We start from the raw sequence: 24,013 nt of genomic DNA on the forward strand, positions 1-24,013 counted from the left end.
TTCAGGCACCACGAGTTTAACGACTGAAGACATCTATTTATGTTCATCTGATCTGCCGGGGAAGCCACAGGAGAGTAAATTAAACAATCATCGGCAAAAAGTTTCATTCTGACAGGCGATTCGACGATAGCAGAAATATCATTTATATACAATAAAAACAAAAGCGGACCTAAAACGGAGCCCTGTGGCACCCCCGACAGAACTTCACGCCTATTCGATACGGCACTTTCTATTTTGAAGACTTGACAGCGGTTACTTAGATAGGCCTGAATCCATAGTACTATATTTTCAGCGATTCCTAATCTCTGTCATCTCGGTGGACACCCGAAACAAACCGGAAAGGAGGGAGTGAACGAAGAAAGAGGGGCATTAATGAAGTCAATGGAAATTGTATTTGAGGAAAGGAAATGAAGCAATGGACACCCGTCATCCGTTTGTAGAGGAATGGAGGAGGAGGAGAAAAGCATTTATTTATTTTATTTTTTATTTATTTATGGCATACTGCAGGCCGTGAGGCCCAAGCAGGAGTGGATACAGAACAGAACACAAATTGAGCAATAATACCAAAGTGCAAACAGAAAACGAGCAGCGCGAAATGACGTGGAAAAGAAAAAGAAACTAACAAAACAAACTAAAAACAAACTAACAATGGTTAATTATCAGGTCAAGAGACCGTACACACGAAGCTGGTAAGCTGTTCCAGTCACTGATGGTTTGGGGAAAGAAAGAGTGCTGAAATAAGTTAGTCTTTGCAAAGTACGGGGTCAGAGAAAGGGGGTGGGAGTGTCGGGTTTGTCTGGTGTTCTGTAGATTAAGATACGGCGAAGAATTAATTCCAAGTTTATGGTTAAATAACAAAAATAAGAATTTCAACCGAAGAAACTTGCGCCGGGACTGAAGGGTTGGTATTGAATTCGACTGCATTAATGCAGAGACAGAAGCAGTTCTATTGTATTGCGAAAACATGAATCGCACAGCTTTTCTTTGGATCCGCTCAAGTGCTTTTATGTTAGTGAGAGTATACGGGTCCCATACAATGCACGCATATTCCAATTTAGTCCTGATAAAGGTTTCATATGCTAGCCTCTTAACCTGAAGTGGTGAATCTTTTAGTTTATGGCGCAACAAGCAAAGTTTTCGTAAGGCAGACGAGCAAGTGTTAGAAATGTGAGTGTTCCAGCTTAAGTTGTTTGTTAATGTAACACCAAGATATTTATATTCAGTTACTTCGGTAATTTCTCCTGAACCCAGAAAAAAGGAGCGTTTAAATGGATTAAGTTTTCTTGTAACACGTAGTAGGACAGTCTTTTCGAAGTTAAGTTTCATGCCCCATCGTTTACACCATGCGTGGATACTATTAAGGGACGTATTTAGTATTGCCTGATCGTCAGCTGATCGGATCTCATTGAAAATAATACAGTCATCAGCGTACATGCGAATCTGTACAGGTTCATTAACCACATCTACAATATCGTTACAATATATCAAAAACAACAGTGGCCCAAGCACACTGCCCTGAGGGACACCAGATGTGACCGGAAGAGCGCAAGAATCATCTCCATTAATAGTTACGTACTGTTTGCGTTGTATTAAGTACCTCGATACCCAAGCAATAATAAAATCTGGCAGCCCTATCAGTTCAAGTTTCTCAATTAATTTATTATGGGGTACTAGGTCGAAAGCCTTGCTGAAATCCAAGAAAATTAAGTCTACCTGGCCAGCCCTATCCACGACGGAAGCAAGGAAGTGAAATATGGTGACTAACTGAGTAGTTGTAGAAAACCCTTTCCTGAAGCCGTGCTGGTGTTGCGACAGAATGTTATTTTCTTGAAGAAATTTTGAAATGAGGTTAGACACAATGTGCTCCATGAACTTACAAGAAGAACATAATATAGATATGGGGCGGTAGTTAGATAAAGAAAGCGGGTCACCCTTCTTTAGGAGGGGCACCACACGTGCAGTCTTCCAATCGTCAGGTATGGACGCAGTACTAATGGAAGCTTGAAATATAACTACGAGGAACTTGCTCAGTGTTTCAGCGTAACGGCGAAGGAACGCGCCAGGTATACCATCAGGTCCAGGTGAAGATTTAACTTTCAGTCGGAGCAGCATGTTAAGTACTCCCTCATGCGAAATCAAATCAGAGACATTCGGAAAATGAGACTGGAATGTTGAAAATGAAGGTTCAGCGGGCATGGAGAAAACGCTGTGAAAATATTGGTTAAAATGTTGTGCAATAATCTTGGGGTTAGTGACTACTGCACCGTTATGAGATATTTGTTGCACATGCCTTTTGCTTTCCTTCATAAAGTTCCAGAAGCCTTGAGGATCCTCAGAAATGAAGTTCGGGAGAGTAGTGTTAAAATAAAAAGACTTTGCACGCATAATGGCGTCGGAAAGAGCTGCGCGAGCTTCGCTGAAAGCATGAGATGCTGTTCTTTTCTTACGTAAGCGTTTGGCCTTCCGTTTTAGATGTATTATATGCCTGTTCATCCAAGGCGTATGTTTCGCCGTTTTCTTTATTTTGTCCGGAACAAAATTACTCAAACAAAAGTGGCATAAATTCTTAAATTTGTTCCAAAGAACAGCAGCATCATCATCATCAGAGAAGTTAGCAAACTGAGAATCTAAGTAATCTAAAATGGCATCATCGTCAGCTCGCTCAATATCTTTCACTGTTTTAACAACTGCACCATTTTTTACAGATTTGGGAGCAAGTGCTAGGCAAACAGATACCATTTTATGATCAGATAAGCCGGAATCCACAGACACTTCATAATCATCAAAAGCGCGATGAAGAAAAACTAAATCAAGAATGGAACTAGACGTATTGCCTACACGTGTAGGCTTACTGACAATTTGAACAAGATTATTCTCAAACATGATATCAAACATAGTATTGGAATCAATTGCAGAGTCGGCACTGGAAAGCAAACGGTCCCAGTCAATGCATGGAAAGTTGAAGTCCCCAACAACTATCATCTTAAATTTGCTGTAATGCGCCATATGATCCCTTAGTTTCATTATTTGGTAATGTACAGAGAGGTGCTCGGGGAGAGGCCCCTAGTGGGTCTCACCCCTTACAATACTAGTCGGAGTCCCTCATTCCGGGATCCCGTTGGTCGAGACCGCTACACAAGTCCGCCGAACCAGGGCCTGCTGGGCCGATAGTTCCTGGCAGCTGAGTAGGGCCGCCTCCCAGTCCTCTCGGGTAGGGGAAGGGGTGATTGGGGGGAGAGAAGGATTTTTTCTGCATGCCCAAGCCATGTGGAAGGTGTCGGCCACCTCCCCACAGAATGAGCAGCGGCCGTCAAAAGAAGGATTAAAGTGCTTGAGAACCGCCGGGCACAGCAGGGTGTTTGTAAAGAGCCTGAGGAGAATTCGTTCGCCAGCTTTACCCAGTCCTTTCATAGGAACTGGGTATCGCCGGTGTTCGCCACGATAGTGCTCAGTAATTTCTTTAAAAGAAAGGAGAGGGCTGTGATCTGGGTTAAGCTCCTCCCAAGGGACGCCTGGTGCCCGGTGAGTGAGTGCGCGGGCTGCCTCATGGGCGGCTTCGTTACCTGGCATGCCTTGGTGGCCGGGGACCCATATGATTGAGCGATGAGTTGGATCGCCGTCGCGAGTACTGCGGTGCGAAATTTGGTGAGCGAGTGGAGTGATCCAACCGAACTCAAAGTTACGTCAGGCTCCTCGAGAGTCTGTGAGGATGAATTTAGAGTCGGGATGGGAGGCTGCGAGGGCGATCGCCACCTCCTCCGCATGCGTTGAGTTGGGCGCTCTGAACGAGAGGCCGTCCACCTGTTTTCCCTCGTGTATGACTGCAGCCGTGTACCAGTGGGAGTGAAAGAAGAAACAGAAAGAGAGGCTTAGTGAAGAAAATGAGTTTGAGGAAAGGAAATTACACAGTAACTGTGAATTCACGTCCAGGGAGAACGCTCAGCGAAGAGCAGCGGCCAAAGACTGACTTTGCAATTCGACTCAGCGCGTTCCATTATCGCGTCACTCCAGGTTTAACCAGCCATTTTTTTTTGGAGTGAAATCTCTTAGCAGACAGGTGTTGACCCGCTTTCTTGCAGGGTCAAACACATTAGCAGACGACTGCCGTGAACTCACTTTAGTAAGCCGTAGAAACCGTCCGGATGGAGGTCCTTAATCACCACGGTGCCTGTCTCAGCGAGCGGCCCGTAGAACATAGCGCCGAACACTTCGTTCCTCAGGGCCAGAAGTTGCCTGTGGCCCTTGAATGTCTTCGAGACTGCGTACTTCTCCGGCGTCACTGCGAACTCGACGTCGGCGTACTGGCCGCTTAGCAGGAATTTCTTGAAGTTGAACTAGCCCACGTGACAGGCGTCGGGAACATGAAAGACAAAACAAAATTAGTGCCTCCCTTAAGTGCATGTTTATTTTTTTTTCTTTGTCGTGCTAATTTATATCTTGCGCTCATTCTCTACCCTGTTTTTTACTAATCATAAGCGGTTCCACTGCAGCTGTGTACTGAGGCACTTCTATTTGCCCCGCCGCGGTGCTCAGTGGTTACGGTGCTCGACTGCTGGCCCGAAAGACGCGGGTTCGATCCCGGCCGCGGCGTCCGAATTTCTATGGAGGCGAAATTCTAGAGGCCCGTGTACTGTGCGATGTCAGTGCACGTTAAAGAACCCCAGGTGGGCGAAATTTCCGGAGCCCTTCACTACGGCGTCCCTCATAGCCTGAGTCGCTTTGGGACGTAAAACCCCAATAAACCTTAACCTTAAACCTCTATTTGCAAATACTTTGTGGGTTCATTCTGTATTTCATTCTTATTAATAAATTAAACAGGAATATAAAATGCTCGTTTGCACAACTATAAAGGCTTGTCAGCGGATGCACCACAGCTTATAAAAAAATCGTCTCGTCATGAAGTACAACACTGGAGGTGACCCTTAAGCTCAAGGATGGCATGGCTGAAGATTTCCACGAACCATAGTTGGACATAAATTTCCATCCAAAGTGACTCAAGAAGCAAACAAACCGCGATAGTCCAATAATCGTCCAATCCCAACACAGCACCTGTCATCCCTGTCTGAGTGCAGCGATTGCGTTACGGTGCAAGCAGGACAGTTCTGGCTACATCGCACCACAATACATGCGTTTTCGAGAAGATGGCAGGCATAACAACCTCTCCAGTGCACGCAACTTGTCAAAATAGTCAAAATTTGTTGGGCCATAGCGCCGAGGATAACAATGTTCCCGAAATTCTAAAACAAGATATGTATATTAATTGCGGTTAATTGCGCCTTTAACAATCAAGGAGCCTCACTGTAATAGTTAACAAGTTAACTATTCAATATTTGTTAACCAGCTTGCTTGTTAGCACATCTTAGCTGTATTCTGATGGATTAGACCGCTGTCAGTGCTATGCCGAAAATAAGTGCTCTTCTAAGTCGAAACGGCTATTTTAAACAAACTGTGTAAAGTCTTAGGTGAAACACCCGGTATAATTTCTGGCGTTGATCAATGGCAGAATAATAGATTATTTTTTAAACATAATTTATTAGAAAGCCGAAAAAAAAGAAAAGCACATGTCGCTGGTGGGACCCGAACCCACGACCTCCGAATTGCTAGCGAAAGTTCCCGAAAGAACTGACACAGATACATAGACAGTGACAACAACAGTGAGGATTATCATGCTACCGCATTACGCTCATAAGGTGACTTAAGCGTCGCAATAGTTTTCATTCCACCATAAACAGCGGGAAACGTCGAGACCGACGGAATAAAACTGTACAGTGCGTATAATCAGGGAAAATACAGGTGCACCCTATATAGTCCCGTTGGGATATAGGGCCCTGCACACCACGAAGCATCTGCGATCACCGCACCATCATATTTATTTTATTTATTCATTTACATATACTGCAGCCCCGATGGGGCTATTGCAGGAGTGGGAGGAAGAAAAAAATAAAAAAGAAAATGCAGAGAGGGACAACATATTCAGAAGTGAACACCATTAAAATACAGAACAGCAATTCAACAGACTAATCACAGATTTGCAACAGCGTTGAAAAATATTTTTGATTCCAGGGAGCGTATATCACCGGGTAAAGAATTCCATCGTTCGATAACACGAGGAAAAAACTAAATTTGAAGATATCAGTGCGCGCGTGAATGGGTGTTACATTCAATGGGTGAAAAGCTCCTTGTAAATGAAGATGCTGAAAAATGCAAATACTCAGACAATGAAGCAAAGCGGGATGAATTAACAATGCCATGAAAATATTTTAAACACTCATTGTCGCGGCGAGTACACAGGAGGAGAAGGCCTATGGCAGGAAGAGTAGATGACGGTGAAAAATTTCTGTTATACCGTCGGCAAATAAACCGTACTGCTTTCCTTTGGACGGATTCCAGCTTACTGATATCGCACTGTTTATGAGGATTCCAGATTATTGACCCATACTCCAAAAGTGGACGAATTAAAGCTTTGTATGTTACCAATTTAGTTTCTTGGGGGGCAACACAAAGTGTACGTTTTAGATACCTGAGCCTCCGCATTGCATTATTGGATATTGTGTTAATATGCTTTGACCAGGACAAGTTAGAAGAAAAAAGAAGACCTAAATATTTGTACTCGGACACTTGATTCAGAGAGTTATCTTTGAATGAGTAGGTGTACTAAGATGGCATTGTGCGATCACAGAATGACATGCATACAGATTTACGAAAGTTTATTTGCATTTGCCATGTTTCACACCATGACCAGAATCACACGAATGACTGATTTAGTTGCTCGTGATCATCAGGGGTGTTAATTGAACTGTATATCACACAATCGTCTGCGTATAGCCGAATTTTAGAAATAATATTTTCTGGCAAATTATTAATGTATAATAAGAATAACAGTGGCCCGAGCACGGATCCTTGTGGTACACCGGATGATGCATTAAAAGGGTAACAGGCGTTCTCAATAAGTGAAATCTGTAACTTGATAAAGGGTAGAAAAGAAGTGCAACCGGAACAGGGCGTGGGAAGAAAAGTGGACAGAACGAGCGGCTATCCTGTCTACTTCTCTTCACATGGCCTGTTCCTGTCGCAGTTCTTTTCGACTCTTTGACACTTCGGACCAACTGGCCCAGAACTTCGCCGTGCTGAATCTGCAACTTGAATAATGACCTTTGTGAACGTGCCCACAAGTCTTCAGTCGAATACCGCGGATTAACACCCTCCATCTCACAATTCATTGCCACTGAAGAAGTAACTGCAGCTGGCATCAGCAAATTAGAAATCACACGCTCAGTATTGATCGCGCGTTGTAACAGCCTCAGGGTGGTCGGCGCATTGGCTGTCATGTACCGGGCTGTCACGATGGCCGATTTCACGGGAGCCAGCCATTCAGAGAACGTGTGGGTTTCTAAGTGGACACAGGCCACCACCCACCGCGGGTTCGAGCTTCGCGCGAGCCAAGGGCCCCGATCAGCCGTCACCACACACACACTGGGACACCGATGCAGTGCACTCAACCTCCGCTGGGAGGAGAGCGATTCGCAGCAAAGAAATAGGCCTCCAAGTTCACAAAGGAGACGTTTATTCACGTCGTCCTTCAGCAGTACACACACACTCAATCGTCACCCCGTCCCGGGGGCGCGCGAGGAGCAAGGCTCCGCTGCGCGCACGAAGCGACTCGAGCAATGCGCGCCGCTAGCACGCCGCTGCAGGAGAATGTCCCCGCGGCAGGGCTGTGATCTCTCTCTCGTGTCGACCGTTGGGCCGGTTGCGAGAGAGAGTGGGCAATCAACGCAAGGTACGCCTGTCTGAGGTCGCTGGACCCCGAGTGACAGGCTCGAGCCGCTGCAGGTCAGAGGACACGTGCGGGCGAGCTCGAGTAAGCACTGGTCCGAACGGCAACGGCCGGCACGGACAAAACAGTAGCATACGCACCTTACGCTGTCTCGGAGGGATCTCTCTCTCTGGGCCCCGCTCGGACGGTCGCGGGATGCGCGGCCGCCAAAACGGGTCCCGGATTCCCGCCAAAAGGCGCCAATGGCAAAGGCCCTTGGGGAGCCGGGGCGGAGCTGTGGCTAAATGACAGTGATTAGTCACCCAGCCGCCTCTCCACCGCCTAAGGCGGGAGCAAGGGAAAGAGGAGAAACAACGCGGGCGGCCGGCACAGCCGCGCAAAGGCGACGGCGGAAAGCCAGGATTCCCACATCCCCCTCTCCTTAAATGCCTTCCTACCCATCGGCAAAGCACGCGGCCAAAAATAAAGAAATCAGTACACAAAAAAAATAAGCTACACTTCAGTTCCAAAATAAAGAAATGAATACGAAAAAAAAAACTAGCTACACTTCAGTTTCAGCCAGAACAACGTAAAGAAAACAAAGGAAAAACAAGGCAAACAACACTTGCATACGCTTCAGTAAATCAAAACAGCTTGCAGATTATATACACGGTACACAAGGCGATGTGAATTCAACTGTACAACTATGTGACAGGTGGATGTCAGCCCCAAAGTTCGATGGCGCGGCCCAGTGGGCCGGTCGGCGACTCACCGCTCGCAGAAGCACAGCGGCACAACTCACAGGCGTCGCCTTGGCTCATGGTTACGCGCGCACACAGTCACAGCCACAACCACGCATACACCGGCACGTGCGCGGACGCTGGTCGGCGACAACGATCCCCTCATCAGAAGCGTCCAGAGGCGCCGCGGCGAGGGTCAAAGGGTGCACTTTCCGCCCCCCCATCGCCCCAAACGTCCCGCCAACTTCCCCTCCATACGGGCCGCACAAAACTCGCACCGCGACACACGGCTCCTTAACGAGCCAACCACCCACAGTCGGGCCGGAAATGAGAAAAGGCGCGCTGTGCAAACGACACCTAATCCAATCTATTCCTTCTAGAAGATAAGAGCAAGCACGAGCGGGCTGAAGTTTGCCTATGTACATCTCGGTACGTTCCCTTACGAAAATGGCAGATATGGGCCAGATATATTTTATATATGGCTGTATATACTCATATATGGGATCATATACAGTTAAATAGGTCCATATATGGTCGTATATACGGCCAGATATGACCATGGGAAACCTGATATGCCGCAATATACGGCTATATATGGGTGTATAAGACCACAAATACGGGCAGATACGGCCATAAGGTACCTTATATAGTGGCATATACTGCTATATATAGTCGTATTTGCGTCCTTATATAGATGCTCTTTCTTTATATGGGGACCTTCAAATCCTTATATGGAAACAATCTCGCATATATGGAACATATCAGACCTCATATATGGGATTCTTGTGCCATATACTTCCGAACTTAAATAATTAACTTTGTGTCAAACATGATATTATTGGTTAATTAAGATGGTGAAACACACCGCACAACAAGATACTAAGCTTTTTATGATTGCGGCTTCAATCAAATTAAACTGCTATTACGTAGTGGTGTTTAATTAATGTGAATTAAAGTACAGTGCTATAAATCACATTAAACTTTGCTATGATTTAAATGCACTAATACATGCATATATGCGCTTTCTATCTTTGGTGGACTTCGAACCTTCCTGACGAACTGAACCTTCCTGACTGGGTCTAAATAAGCGGATTACAAGTCCAGCGAGTTGGTTGCGATCGAAATCATAGTTTCTAGGAACATTGATAGATTATAGAGTCCCGAACGTACAACAAGCGCTTGGGGATCGAACTCAGCCCTTTCGCAAACGTGATGAATACTCAAACCATCAAGCCGGTGGTGCGGTGTACGTTCCTTCTTTGGGCGCTGTTCCCCAAAACTATGTCGTTCTTAAGGAAGGGGAAACCTGCATTGTTTGCGGTAATGCCATACAATAAACGTTTGCAAAACCGCTGCAGCATACAGGCATTTCTTGTCCAGGAGCCTAAATAACACATCGCTGCTTGCGGCACAGGGATGAAGATTAAAACCCTCTAGTATAATTGTCAGAGAAAAAATACAAAATGTTTGGAAATTCATCTATCTAGAGTTGCCAGCAAAACGTTTACAATGCAGACGAGAAAAACTCCACAGCTGCACGCAAATCTTTTACCCATCGCCTGTTCCGCGCCGCCGAGTCTCCGTGGTGTACTGACCAAGCTCGCCATTCTACTCCGACTGTTGTGCCACAGCTGAACAGTTTGTAAAAAATCTTCTGCAAATAGTTTTTGATACTATGCGCGTTGGTCTGTTTCTTTTCACCTCAACTTTTTCTTCCCTTCATAATCCACCCTCCCCTGCCGGCCGATATTCAGATGCCAGTTCTGAGACCGGCAGTCACGGGGAAGCAAGACATACTTTATTTGCGTAATAAATGAGTCGCCGCTGTGTCCACGGTCAGCCACCACTCACGGCAAAATGTTCCTTACCCTACTGAGCGAGAGATGGCGCTGCTGAGGCGGTGAAAAAGCGGACCCTCGAGAACCCCCCCCCCCCCCCCCTCCCAGAACAGCAGAAAAGCGACACATTGCCGCCTTCGGCAGTGCTCAGTTAGAAGATAGCTGGCGGGTGGCTAGTCCAGCTCCGTGTCACTTTCTCTCTTTCTTTCGCTCCGGAAGGCACGCCGAGGGAACCAGAGCTTGGCAGATGGGCCCTACAAGCGCGAGTGAAAAGCAGCGTCTCCCGCGACTCCCCACAATTGACCGGGCAGACCTGTCACCCCTCCTATTGAGCCCTTTCTTTTGAAAAAAGACCAGTTCCGCACATGCTTTAACGTGTTGGACTGCCTGGAAATCTGTTTGCGCTGACGCTTGCTTTTTCCTTCGTGCTAGAACGCTGACGAAATTAAGAGGACTAGAAAAATGTACAAGGGCGATAGAAAATAATATGAACAGCATGTTGCCTACGCACTGCGAAACTGGAATTCATGTCTGTAGCGTACTTATGTTCGAATTAGGCGCCGCGCTGTTCGCATTTCCTTCTATCGCGACAGTACCCTCTCAGGTGTAGGTTTCAAGGAAGAGTGGTCAGCGATTTTTTTTTCTGCGCCGAACCTGAAAAAAAAAGAGAACTGACAGTGCATCAGGTCCACTTCGTGGAGCAGATATTTGACGAAACCGCCGTCACCGTTGCGCCGACATGTATGTCGCAAGTAAATGGCAAGTTCATTTAAGACGTGGAATTCGAGCTTAATACCTTTTTTTTTTTTATGGCACGGTCATTTTCGCAAAATACTTAATTTTGTTGGGTAGCTGAGCAGTTCGATGTACGCAACTTTCTTTGCCAAATAGTTGGAATTTCATTACGTTTTTCGCTGAATAATAACTAGTATGTGTTTATTTGGACGTAAAATAAAGATAGGCGAGGCTGAAAAGAAAAACAAAACACGCGCGAAATGCGTTTACCAGATGCTGGCTTACGGCTAACAGAAAAAATGCTCTAGTTTGGTCAATCACTACGCAGTGGTTGGTACATTTAATGTAATGCCGATTGCAGCGCACGTGCATTACCAAAACAATTTATTTACAGAGCCATCTCTCATATTCAAACGCTCGCTCATGTGCAAGCTAATATCTTTACTACTTTTACTTTGAGACATTTTTTACATCTAGCAAAATAACTTCGGAAATTGAGCCGGGCGTCACACAAAGGAACAATGAGGCGATCACTGACCTTGCCTCACACGCGTCTGCCTAACGCAGCTGTTGATGTCAGCCTCCAAAATATTTGTTTGAGTTACCTAACCGGCGGAGGGCTTTACTGCAAAAAAAAAAAATTGTTTCCTTAGCGCGAGTTGTACGACTAAACACTGCATGCTTAGTGAATTACAATGAAAATTCGTCAGAAATAATACACACGCTCAAAAACATACCAAACCAATTTAGGAAGAGAAAACCGCCTACTTCAGCTTGCGCACAGAAGTTATCCAGGCTTGCCGTCTCTCGTTCTCAATCATTTCACAGACAACAATTCCGAGAAAACCATTTTTGAATGGGAAAAAGTGTATGAACGCATTTTTTTTATACACTGGAAGATTTCACTATACCAACCTCCCGTCGACATGCTTGCATTGTTTTTGTTTTTTTCTTTCTTGCAATTAATGTTTTTGTTATCGCTCGATGCGAGCGATGGAAAAGTTCTGCAAGATTTTACTACACATCGAAAAGATTCACTATTACCTCCAAAATTTCCTCGGCAGTAGATTACAAATTTCGAGTATTGAATTTTTTTTTCAGGAATGTGGGACATATGTCCAGGAAATCTATAGAGTTCCACGGGCTGCTCTTGGCCGTTGATGTTGTGAGAACTATTGTGGCAGCACCCGACACAACAATACGTTTCTTCACTCCCTCAACGTCGCGGCATTCCAGTCATGACTCACAACGAGCGGCAACCCCTCTTTTGTGCACCCACGAGCAGGACGGCACGTGCTCACAATGAAAGAGAGTGTCAGCAGCGCGAGCAGCACGGGTACCAGTCGAGGCGTTGCTGACTCCATGCGCTCCGCCGGCGACGTGCCCACTCAGAATTTCGAAAATGGAAATGACAAGCAGGCATGAAAAAAGTGCAATATAACCGCTGTTTTACATTCGTTACAAGTCCGGATAGTGAAGCTGGCTGACTGGTTTCAGCATTGTAGTGAATTAAAACGAGGACGCAGCGATTATATCGCAGTTTTTCATGCCTCACTCACTGACGTCCCACTCATAGTTGAGTTATTGAACTTTAAACAGCAAGAGAAAAAATCGATAATAAATTATTTAGCAGTTGTAGGAACACCACGTGGTACTCCATGTATAATAATGCCTCACGCATCATTACAAAGAAGAAAACACGCACCCAAAAGTTAGGTGTCCATACTCCTTTAAGTGCCCTTACAGATTGAAGGACAGGTGTCTAATTCACTCACATAATGAAATCAGCCGCATACCTAACATCCACATACATAACATGGTCATGATGTAAAAAATAGCGCACAGGGAACACACGGGACGGAAAGTAAACGACGCAGGTTTTTTTAACTGATCTTCCACAGCGATGAGTGGCGCCTGATGCTTCAATTTCAATTTTTTCCTCTGACTTGGTCTTTCCAGGAGGGACTGTTTGTGGTTGTTTTTTTTTTATGTTTTTAAAGTGACTACCTTATATTGCGCGCGTCAGCAATAAACCTCAGTTGCGAGTTAGCGCTTGTCTGCGTCGTTTACTTTCCGTCCCGTGTGTTCCCTGTGCGCTATTTTTTACATCATGAACGTTACCCAACTTGCCCAACTTTCCGCTTTGCATAACATGGTCGGCTCGAATTGCGAAAAACGCATCGTTACTACACACAGACAATGGTAGTGCTATATACTAGATGTCGTCAGGATGAACACTGCTTTGTTTTATGTACATGTATTCCGCTCAGAGAATTTAGCATTGGTGTAAGTAAACAAAAAAACTAAGCATTTCTTGCTTAGTATGTTACAGGACTTTTGTGTTAGGTATTTCCTCAGGGCATTAATTTAATTAGGGACAGCAAAGGAATTTGGCCGTGATGTATCGCATTGTGATGGTAAACTTCAGGAAGGGTTTAGCGATGTAAAATTCAATAAATTACGTTACAAAATGTAATGTATTTTCTAGTTTTTTTTTCTATTGATCCAGAAAAGGGTTTTAGATGGCGGTAATTCACCGATATCAATATAAAAATTTTAAATCCGCTCTATGCAACGTGATACAAACCCAGACAGAAAAACTTATAAGCGAAACATCGTGAAAAACTGCATAAGCACGCTCAGAAAAACTACATCGTACCCACAACGCGCACGCACGCATGTAAAAAAAACTGCCCTAACCCGCTGAACCACACAGATGTATAAAAAACCGTAGTCTAAAACTAAAGATGTCCTCTCCAAGAACGCCCCCAAAAACCACTGCCTACTACTCAGCGCATTCCCTCTCTTTAGACAAAGAAACAAAACAACTCCTAGGACTCCTACCAGTGATGGCACCTTGAAAACACCCCAGATTATGTAAATCCGCTCCCAGTTTGCACTCATGAATTTAGCTCCAAAATAGACTCCGTTCCAGTGGACCCTCATATGCATGCGCAAGCATGCATGGCCTCCATGAAAAGAGATGAAATTTTAATTTTGATATATAAACACAGCAGTAGGTCGAGCCTCCCATCATTAGCGAAGTTTGTTTACGGTTTCGGAGGGAATATCTTGGCGCTCTCCTAGCTGACTGCAAACTGAACGAGAGAGCAACGTCCACCTCCCCCCCCCCCCCCCCCTTCCCTGTTACCCAGATGACGTCACTCGTGCTCGCCAAACTGCAGCGCATGGTGGCTATACTTAACTTCGACATCCCAGCCGGCTATTAAAACCCCATTCGAAACACCATGAGAGCAAAAAAATGCAATGTAAATTATTTACTGGTCACATGTTAATAGCCCATTTAGTTCCGTCTACAGCATGGCAAGCGAACAGCGCATGTGAAAAAAACAAAATATTTTGCCTGTCTACTTTCAACTGTAGTGCAGAACTAGCCTGATTCCTGTGTCTGGGTGAAGGGTCTACCGAAGTACATATTTTTAAACTGGCTGCAAGTGAACACCTCTCTGCAATGTAGAAAAAGAAGGCGATATGCGTGTTCGCGTTTCATTCCGGCTGGATTGTACAGCCTGAACCTTATAATGAACCTGACGCTCACAATCCTTCTGTTTGCTTCTTAGTATGATGACTCCCCATATTACTGCAAAAAATACTAAATCAGAGAAAGATAGCTTTTGTCTCTAGAATTGAACTCCATTGTGCACACAACCAGACCATATCACGGCGCTTTCCGAGCTCTCCAGCGCCGTCATTAGCTGCTTCGATGAGACCCTTGCTTTCGACGAATAAGCGCTAGTCGGCATTGTTCGCGTATGTAGTCTCGGCTTTTGTGGAGAGCGAATACACAAGTTTGGCGAATGCAAATGGTCATAAGTGAAGTTTTCGAAACTGCAACCCTTAGCGGAGGATTGCTGATATCGCAGGACGAATAGAACGAGCGGGAAGCACCGGTGTCACCCGGCATGCCGAGCATTGCTTTAGGGAGCCGTCAACAGTCGACCACTGGCGCCGCTCGTGGATAACAAATGAGATCATTTTCGTCGATGCGATTAATCGTCGAACATGCTTCTGGATAAAGCAGTTCAGCACCGAATATTTGTGGTATGGAAGAAAGCGGATCTACCACGACCGGAAAGCGCCAGTTCTCCGGCTATCAAGTGTTTCGTCGCAAACATCCGGTCTTCTTGCAGTGATCATGCTCTGTAAACAAGTACAGTTACAATCCGCGCATCAGAAAGGGAATATTTAACATAGCTTGCGTTTTATGCCATACAAACGATCACAGGTATGCAGACAACGGTGGTACTGCAGTGCAGGCGACATTTGTGTATTGCCGCTGAAATTTCACGCGCACGCTGTAAATGCTGAATGACGAGTCATTAACTTGAAGCACTAAATTAGCGACAACGCAAGCAGTGTGCTAAAGAAAGAGGAGAAGAAACAAGTGAGCAGCAGATGTCGAAATCAACAGGGCCGAAACAGTTGCAGGACGCGGCTCTGAGGCAAGATAACGGCCACCGCCAATGACGGAGGCGGTCTCTGTTCGCATTTCGTAAGCATTTGAAACCGTCGAATGTCGGCCGGACGCCGAAGAGTGCTCAACTTTCCGCTAAGATATCTTTTTCTCAATTTCCGCAAAGCTCCGTCGACTCGAGTGGCGATCGGTTCGACGGGATTTCAAGCAACGACGCAGCAGGGGTATCGTTAGTTATATTTATTTTGATAAAGATACACGCCTGCGCGCCCAGCACGCGCCGTGACGGGCGTCGAAAAGTGGCATGAACCTCCATGCTCCTGGTGCTGGCTCGCTCCCCCTCGGGAGCCGACTGAAAAAAATGTCAAGCCGTGAACAAGAGATGGTTGGGGATCTGCAAGGATTCCAAGAAAATTTAGGGGAGGCTGAAAGAGCTTCAAGCCATGAAGAAAAAGAGTCCCCGAGGGCCCCCGCGGTCCTCCCATTGTTGTAAACCGGACCCCGCTTCTGACGCGCGCGTGAGCGCCCGTGCGCAGGTGCCGATATCGGACATGCACAGATATGCACAGATATCTGCTAAGGAAGGCATTGGTGGCGCCACCCTTGACTGTCGTCTGTTGCACAGAGCTAGAAGCCGGACTCTGCAGTGTGCTACGCACTTTCGTGCCGGGCGAGCAATTTCCGGTTATACCCGTTGTTGCATCCACTTGTTTTCCCTTTGAAATCATGGTACAGCGCCACACTTGTGCGTTTTGAGGAAGAAGACACTTTTGACGTCGTTAAAATGACCTGCGCCAAGCATGCATGGGATGATGAGCCATCGGAAGGATCCAGGGTGCAAGTGAGCGGGAATTACCAAGGTTTTTGTGAACCTGCAATCATCAATATTTCAGGTAAGCGTGAACAACCATTTACTGTTTTTCCCGTATTGCTTTGTTGTTTACCTTTGCCAATGCTGTCGGCAGTTTTCGATGATAGGGCTATAAATTAAGCTAAATGGTATCATAATGCATGATTTATTTGTAAGCTGGGCTATGTGCAGTCGGAGAGTAATCTCTCATTTTTCAGTAGCGAAATTTTTACCGCCACCGAGTTGCGTTCCTGCCAGCGGTAGTTCAAGTGCATGATATGAATTGTGTAACGCAAAAAACATAGACTAACCTCACTAAGCACATTGCGGGGCTAGTTAGGGATGTATTTTCTAAGTAACGAGACGTAGACAGCAAGCTGTAATGGATTCTCTCATATGCACGTATCAGGAACTGAACCCTTTTCATTGTCGTAAGTAATAGTGCTAATTCTATTTTAACACGGGATCAGCATTGCTGCGTTCTGCGTATCCAATTAGGTTACAATGGCCCCATTACATTTTCCACAAGGCTTGCGCTCTACAGCTAAGCAGGAGCAGTGGAATGAAGAGCTGGTACGCGTTTTATTTCGGGTGGCTAGAGCGAACGAACGTGTTTCAGAAACAATTGGCGTATACCTGTTTCTGTTCGCGGTTGTGCCAGGAAACTTTAATGATAAAGCCCGAAAAAGGGCCATCGCGATGATTTGCTCTGTACCAGTCAATATTATTAAATAGATTCATCATGCGTTCCAGAGACCAGATCAAAAAGAATTATTGAAATCGGGGTATGCAAGCGAAAGTTATTCCACTCTGAAAATTCGAAATGAAAAGCTCAGACGAAAACGCATTTCACTCTCCCATTTCACTCACCCAGTGCCGACATTGGGCGCTACCAATCAGAACCGCGCCTAGCGCCCACGCAGCGAAAGCGTGCATGCAGTTGTTGCTTTGTCGGGGCTGTAGACAGCCGCGCATTTTGACGGCGTCTTCCCCCCGTGTACGCGACGCTGTAGTAAGGGCAGGGGTGACTAACGACAAAGGAAGCTCCCCGAATTTTCTTTTTTAGTCGGACTGTAAGGCTGTCAGCGGTAGCCCCCCTCCCCCCCAAACTCGACTCCCGTCTCCTGTCCGGCCTTTCTCTTCACATTTTGGGCAAGGTGTGTCGACTGGCTTTTTTTTTGCTGCCGTCTTGGTATGGTCACGGCCGGTCTCGACCTGTCTCGACGCGCGCGCTTTCTGGTCTGAGCCAACGTTTTTTGAACAGCGCTGGCCGCCATGAAGGTTTGAAGCGGAATGGAAAGTGTCGCCCCTTGCTGTATTCTTGTTAGTTTTCGTTCGCTTTCCCTGCTTCTTTACAGTTTTTGTGGCATGCGAAAAAGCTTGCAGTACTCAGAGACATAATATTTTGGATCCATTTCGCAAGTATGAAGGAACAATATGCAAACTGGACGCCCAATCAATGAGAAAGGCAGCACCCTATCTAGATGCCAACTCATTTCCGCTGCCGCAAATGGCCGCCGCGTTGCGACACCATCGGCTCGAAACAAGCATTTCTAGCGAAGATTATATTATGATTTCGGTGATCTCATTGCGCGTTCAGGACTCACAATGTCCCTTACTCTGCATACAAAGATTAAAGAACCCATGCTTTATGTACGTCGCAGGGCACCTTTAATAGCCCACAATGGATTTTACGGTAGGCTGTCTCGGATTCAGTGCATAATTCTGCGCAGATTTATATCATGATCGCTCTAAATTATCTCCCACGCAGCCTACACAACGGCCCTGCCGACCAAGAAGGGGCGGGAGCTCTCCGGAAAGCTGCTGTTGCTGGCCGTGGGCACTAAACTCAGCGAAATAAGGAGCGAGAAAGAAAAACATCGACGATAAGAAGCATACAGAACTATAGAACCACAAGAGCATTAAATGTACCCCAATAAAATTTCCTGCGCAATTTCTGTGTGGTAGTAGTGTTACTTGTGTTACCTATGCTATATGATTATCAGGAGCTTTAGAGCAGTGTAAAACCGAGTGGTTTTTCAATTTAAAGCAGCACTTAGAGATGTATTGGATGACATTTTTTAACGTTTACAGATTTTTATTTTACAAAGTGCGAGAGATATGTTGGTTTGGTCAGTGAAGGTGGACCGTACAGCAAGACGGGCATTATGTACGTAATAGAGCTCAATAATCTGAAAAATGATTAATTATATTTAACTAATCAGCTTTCATAATTTTGATTTCGGCGCGTAAGTCTGTATCGCGAAAATGAAGGCCGTCAGTAAAGAAAGATAACCTTAGCTTTTAAATTTTCGTAATCGTTAATGTGGTTCGAAATACTGAACATACACTTGCAAGCTCAGTGAATTGCCTTGTCCGCTTCGCATATTCATAAACGCGTCGCTGCGCGTCGTATCATCGCCGAATTGAAAGAAACTTTTTCTACATCATAAAATACACAAACGGTGTCCGTGTTTGATGCATAAAAAAAGTGACCGACAGTTTTATACATTTTCAATGCGGGTAAACCAACTCAGCGAGCTTTGAAATGCGCAAAATCTGGCGCTCGATATTTCAAACTCCTATACCAATTAAAAAAAAAGTTAGAAACTGGGCTCACCTTTTACGATGACGGCCTTTAATTTCGCAACATAATATTGCCCCTTAGAATCAAAATAAAATGTTCATTAGTTAATGTTAGTTAATTAATCGTCTATTAAATCAGGTTTATCGCTTACATAATGTTAACCATCCTGTATAACCCCCTACACAGCACCAACGTATCTCTCAAAGTTTTAAAATAAAAATCTACGTCAAAAATTTAAGCTGTATTACATATCTGAAGTAGTAGCGGTAAGGACGTACTGCACAGTCGCTTACGTCTGCATGTGGCGATAACGGCATATGTATGACAGCATTCTGCAATGGTTGTAACTAATTTCATTACATCTTTTGTTTGGCCGCCCTCCATCACTGTTTGGAGACGCCACGCCCCAGGTTCACTCTTTATTGGCTAATGTGATAGTAGCAGCCTGCAACATTGGAGAAGGGGAGCCTAGGTGCTTGCAGATTGAGAGGACATGTAGTAGCGCTTAAAAAACAAGGACGACAGGGTAGAGAAAGACAGCACAGGCGCTACCCTGTCGTCCTTGTTTTTTAAGCGCTACTACTATGTCCTCTCAATCTAAACACCAACTAGCCCAGCTGTCTGCCTTAAGTGCTTGCAGAGATTGCAGATGAAGCGCGCCGCAAATCGTTGGATTTCTTCAATTTTTTTTGTACCGTCTCCTTCGGTAGATCTCGCCGTATGAGGGCACATATACATAGGCTGTCATTTATTATCTATTTCCATTTTAAAGCTTATAAGGTTTTAATAAGGGAGTAATCACTCATTTTCATTCCGCCAAGCAGTACCACGGCTACAAAGGGACCCGACACAGCTTCCACAGAAACTTTTGCTCTTTCGTAAAAAGATTCGTCCTGGTCTGGGGACATGGTGTATGACTGTGCTTGGATGGATGCGAATAAGTAATTAATACCTTAATGGAAGTCTGCTCTGCCTAGGGGAAATTTCCTCTCAACATTTAAACAAAAGTATATAAGGTTATGTGCAGATCTGTCAGTATATGTTCGTATATAGAACTAGCTCCATATATAAGCTCCAGCCAAATATGTACATTACAGATTTATCTATATTTGGCCATATATGGCCCATATAAGTATATTCATCCATATATGACTGTTCGCAGATATGGCTATATACGGATTTGGCCGTATCTGGGTATATAAAGACCATATATAGAAATCCCATATATGGGCTCCATCAGATATGGTCATATAAGGATAGGACATATCTGGCTATATAAGGACCATATATACATATATTTCCATATATAAGTTCAATCCATATATGAATATATAGGGAATTGGGCATATCAGGCTATATATGCCAGATATATCCATATATGAGTTCAATCAAGATATGGATATATAGGGAATGGGGCATATCAGGCCATATATGCCAGATATATCCATATATGAGTTCAATCATGATATGGATATATAGGGAATTGGGCATATAAGGCCATATATGCCAGATATATCCTTATATGAGTTCAATCATGATATGATTATATAGGGAATTGGGCATATCAGGCCATATATGCCAGATATATTCATATATTGTCATATATGAGTTCAGTCATGATATGGATATATAGGGAATTGGGCATATCAGGACATATACGCCCGTATACTCATATAGGACCTTATATGCCCAATTCCCTATTTGTTCATATCTGGATTTTTTCATATCAAACCAGATATGACATTTCCGTACGGGTTAGAACGAAAACAGACGTACAAGCGGGGAAACGAAAGTGGCTAGAAACTGACTAAAAAAAACAAATAAATAAACTGATAAACACACAAGGCTGGAACTGATCATGCTGCCAAAACAACAACAACAAAAAAATAACACACCGTGCTTCGCCTGGGTAGGGCCTGACGAGAAAGCTCGCCAGCTAGCTGAGGTTGCGTGCCTTCGGTTGCGGAAAAGTCCGCCGTCCGGCATCAATCACACCGGTGACCGTCGCCTCAGATTGTACCGATGCTCCGTACGCTAGCGTTCCGCAGCACCAGTTGTGCCTTTGCGCTTGCCTTTGATACCAATGGGTACCGGCGCAAGCTCGTCAGACCATGACGCGTAGGCCTTCAGGTCTATGAACCCTGCTTGCTCCTGGGGAAAGGCCCCATCAAATCGCAGGTGGCCATCTGCCACGGACGCACACTGTCAATCGGTTTCATCATTCCAGGCGGCTTGCCGCCCCGTGACTTCACCGCTTGACAGACATGGCAGGAACGGCAATAGCGGAAAATGTCACGCTTCATGCCGGGCCACGTCACCGAATGACTCAGTTTTGCAAAAACTTTGGAGCCACTCAGATGACCGGCCAGTGGCTCGTCATTAGAGAATCGCAAAAGTGCGCCTCTTAGACTTTTGGGGATAACCACCTAGAACGGGTCGATGGACTCGTCATCGGTGGCTATGTACTTCAGCACGAGCCCGTCATGGTCCAGCAAATATGAATCCCCGGGGTTCGCCGCGACACACGCTGGCTTCTGCCCCCCTGCGCCCGCTACAATACCAGTAGCGTCACGGCGCTCCGTCTCCCCGAGACCGTCGCTCATTACGCGACAAAAGGGGTCATTTTGCTGGGCTTTCAGAAGCTCTTACGGCTGAAAACGATTCCAGTCATCCCAGAGGGGAGCATGGTCTCGTCCCCACTCAGGTTTGCAGCCAAAATTTCCGTTCGCGTCGGCAACTCCGAGGCGCTCACGAAGATCTTTGCCTCTCGTCCGCTTTGCGAAGCGCTGCTTGCCTGGTTAGCGGAATGGGTTAACCCGTTTGCGGGTTCCCCCTCCTTGCCGCCCGGCGACTCGTCCGCTGTTTCGCCCCCTCCGCCTACAGGCGTCAAGGCGCCGCTGGCGAGTGCGGCACGGGATAGCGCGTCAGCTACCACGTTTGTGCTCCCCTTTCGATACTGCACCGAAAAGTCGTAATGCTGTATCAGGAGAGCCCAGCGCGCCAGCCGACCCGCAGGCTCGCGGAGCCGCATCAGCCAACTGAGCGCACTGTGGTCTGTCTGCACCACGAATTGCGTTCTATCAAGGTAGACGTCGAATTTGCGCAGTGCAAACACGATGGCGAGGCACTCCTTCTCGGTCACGGAATAATTCCTCTCCGAGGGCAGCAAGGAGCGGCTGGCAAAGGCCAGCGGTTGCAGCACGCCATCGAATTCCTGTAGGAGAACTGCTCCTAAACCCAGATCGCTCGCGTCAGTCTGGACTACGAACTGTCTGGTCAGGTCGGGTAGCCTGAGCTGCGCTGTCTCGGCAATGGCACTAGACAGGAGGCGAAAGGATCGCTCTTGCTCGGGCTCCCATCGCCACGCGGCAGTCTTTCCCAAGAGCTCGGTCAAGGGTGCCTGCACGCGGGCACAGGACGATAAAAGTTGGCCATTCCCACACAACGGCGCAGGCCGCGTACGTCCTTGGGCGCGGGAAATTCGAGTATGGCTCGAAGTTTCTCCGCATCTGGCTCAATAGAGCCCCGGCCTCAGCGACTGCGCCCCTGCCTCAGTGGAGGCTTGGGCGGGCTGCACGAACGAGGGAGGCAAGGCTCCTAGTTCGATGAGCGGCGCGGTTTCCGCAGGGAACCGGGCCAGCGCCTCGCCGTTCCCAGAGCAGAATTGACTGCTCGCGGGGCACGGCTGCTGCTGTTCGAAACTGCCGGTTGCGGCAGCGTGACACAAACTGCTTTCGCACTGGGCGGAAAGCATGCATAGCTGAGGCATGTGACCAGCGGATGCACCGCAGGGTGCTCCCGGTACAGCTCCAATGGGAGCCGCTTGGTCGACATTTTGGGTTGTACCGCCGTAAACCCCAATGGGGGCCGCGGCCAACCACGGTGTCTAGCTATTCGGAGGAACAGCAGCCAGCGGATCAAACGACGCTACAACTCCGTAGGGAGCCGACATGTAGCTGCCGAGTGCCCCGCTGGGGGTGGTAGACATGGTGCGCAAGCGTGATCGGCAAGGTGACCTGCTCGGCTAATGTGCCATCAAAGGCGTAAGCGCCAATGACTTAGCACGTTGGGCGCCAGTTGTGGGTTTCTAAGTGGACACAGGCCACCACCCACCGCGGGTTCGAGCTTCGCGCGAGCCAAGGGCCCCGATCAGCCGTCACCACACACACACTGGGACACCGATGCAGTGCACTCAACCTCCGCTGGGAGGAGAGCGATTCGCCGCAAAGAAATAGGCCTCCAAGTTCACAAAGGAGACGTTTATTCACGTCGTCCTTCAGCAGTACACACACACTCAATCGTCACCCCGTCCCGGGGGCGCGCGAGGAGCAAGGCTCCGCTGCGCGCACGAAGCGACTCGAGCAATGCGCGCCGCTAGCACGCCGCTGCAGGAGAATGTCCCCGCGGCAGGGCTGTGATCTCTCTCTCGTGTCGACCGTTGGGCCGGTTGCGAGAGAGAGTGGGCAATCAACGCAAGGTACGCCTATCTGAGGTCGCTGGACCCCGAGTGACAGGCTCGAGCCGCTGCAGGTCAGAGGACACGTGCGGGCGAGCTCGAGTAAGCACTGGTCCGAACGGCAACGGCCGGCACGGACAAAACAGTAGCATACGCACCTTACGCTGTCTCGGAGGGATCTCTCTCTCTCTGGGCCCCGCTCGGACGGTCGCGGGATGCGCGGCCGCCAAAACGGGTCCCGGATTCCCGCCAAAAGGCGCCAATGGCAAAGGCCCTTGGGGAGCCGGGGCGGAGCTGTGGCTAAATGACAGTGATTAGTCACCCAGCCGCCTCTCCACCGCCTGAGGCGGGAGCAAGGGAAAGAGGAGAAACAACGCGGGCGGCCGGCACAGCCGCGCAAAGGCGACGGCGGAAAGCCAGGATTCCCACTAACGTTATCGCGTCAAGAAAAGTTTCAGCCTTTAATTTCCTTTTCTCTAGCGCCTGTTTTAAAGCGATAGCATTAAACGCCCTGTTACCCAGAAGATCCAGTGTCAATCAATCAATCAATCAATTAATCAATCAGTCAGTCTTTATTTTCGCATAACATTGTACAGCGAAAAAAGGTGAATGGAGA

The 24,013-nt window shown here is 46.9% G+C and overlaps 2 protein-coding genes across 2 annotated transcripts in view; both read right to left on the reverse strand.

The window, feature by feature from the left end:
• The window catches only part of LOC149332952 (BTB/POZ domain-containing protein 6-like), a 48,835-nt gene that overhangs the window by 18,455 nt on the left and 6,367 nt on the right, over positions 1-24,013 (reverse strand). The window contains exon 2 of the mRNA XM_089558507.1: positions 4,117-4,334. Within this exon, the coding sequence (XP_089414633.1) occupies positions 4,117-4,334 (218 nt within the window). The remainder of the gene's footprint in view (positions 1-4,116; positions 4,335-24,013) is intronic.
• The window catches only part of LOC149332953 (BTB/POZ domain-containing protein 6-like), a 52,116-nt gene continuing 32,297 nt past the window's right edge, over positions 4,195-24,013 (reverse strand). Inside the window, exon 5 of the mRNA XM_089558511.1 lies at positions 4,195-4,334. Coding sequence (XP_089414637.1) covers positions 4,310-4,334 — 25 coding nt within the window. The 3' untranslated portion in view covers positions 4,195-4,309. The remainder of the gene's footprint in view (positions 4,335-24,013) is intronic.

The sequence above is a fragment of the Amblyomma mixtum genome, chromosome 8 (assembly GCF_055824585.1).
Source record: "Amblyomma mixtum isolate Tamu chromosome 8, ASM5582458v1, whole genome shotgun sequence".
Lineage (NCBI taxonomy): Eukaryota > Metazoa > Arthropoda > Arachnida > Ixodida > Ixodidae > Amblyomma > Amblyomma mixtum.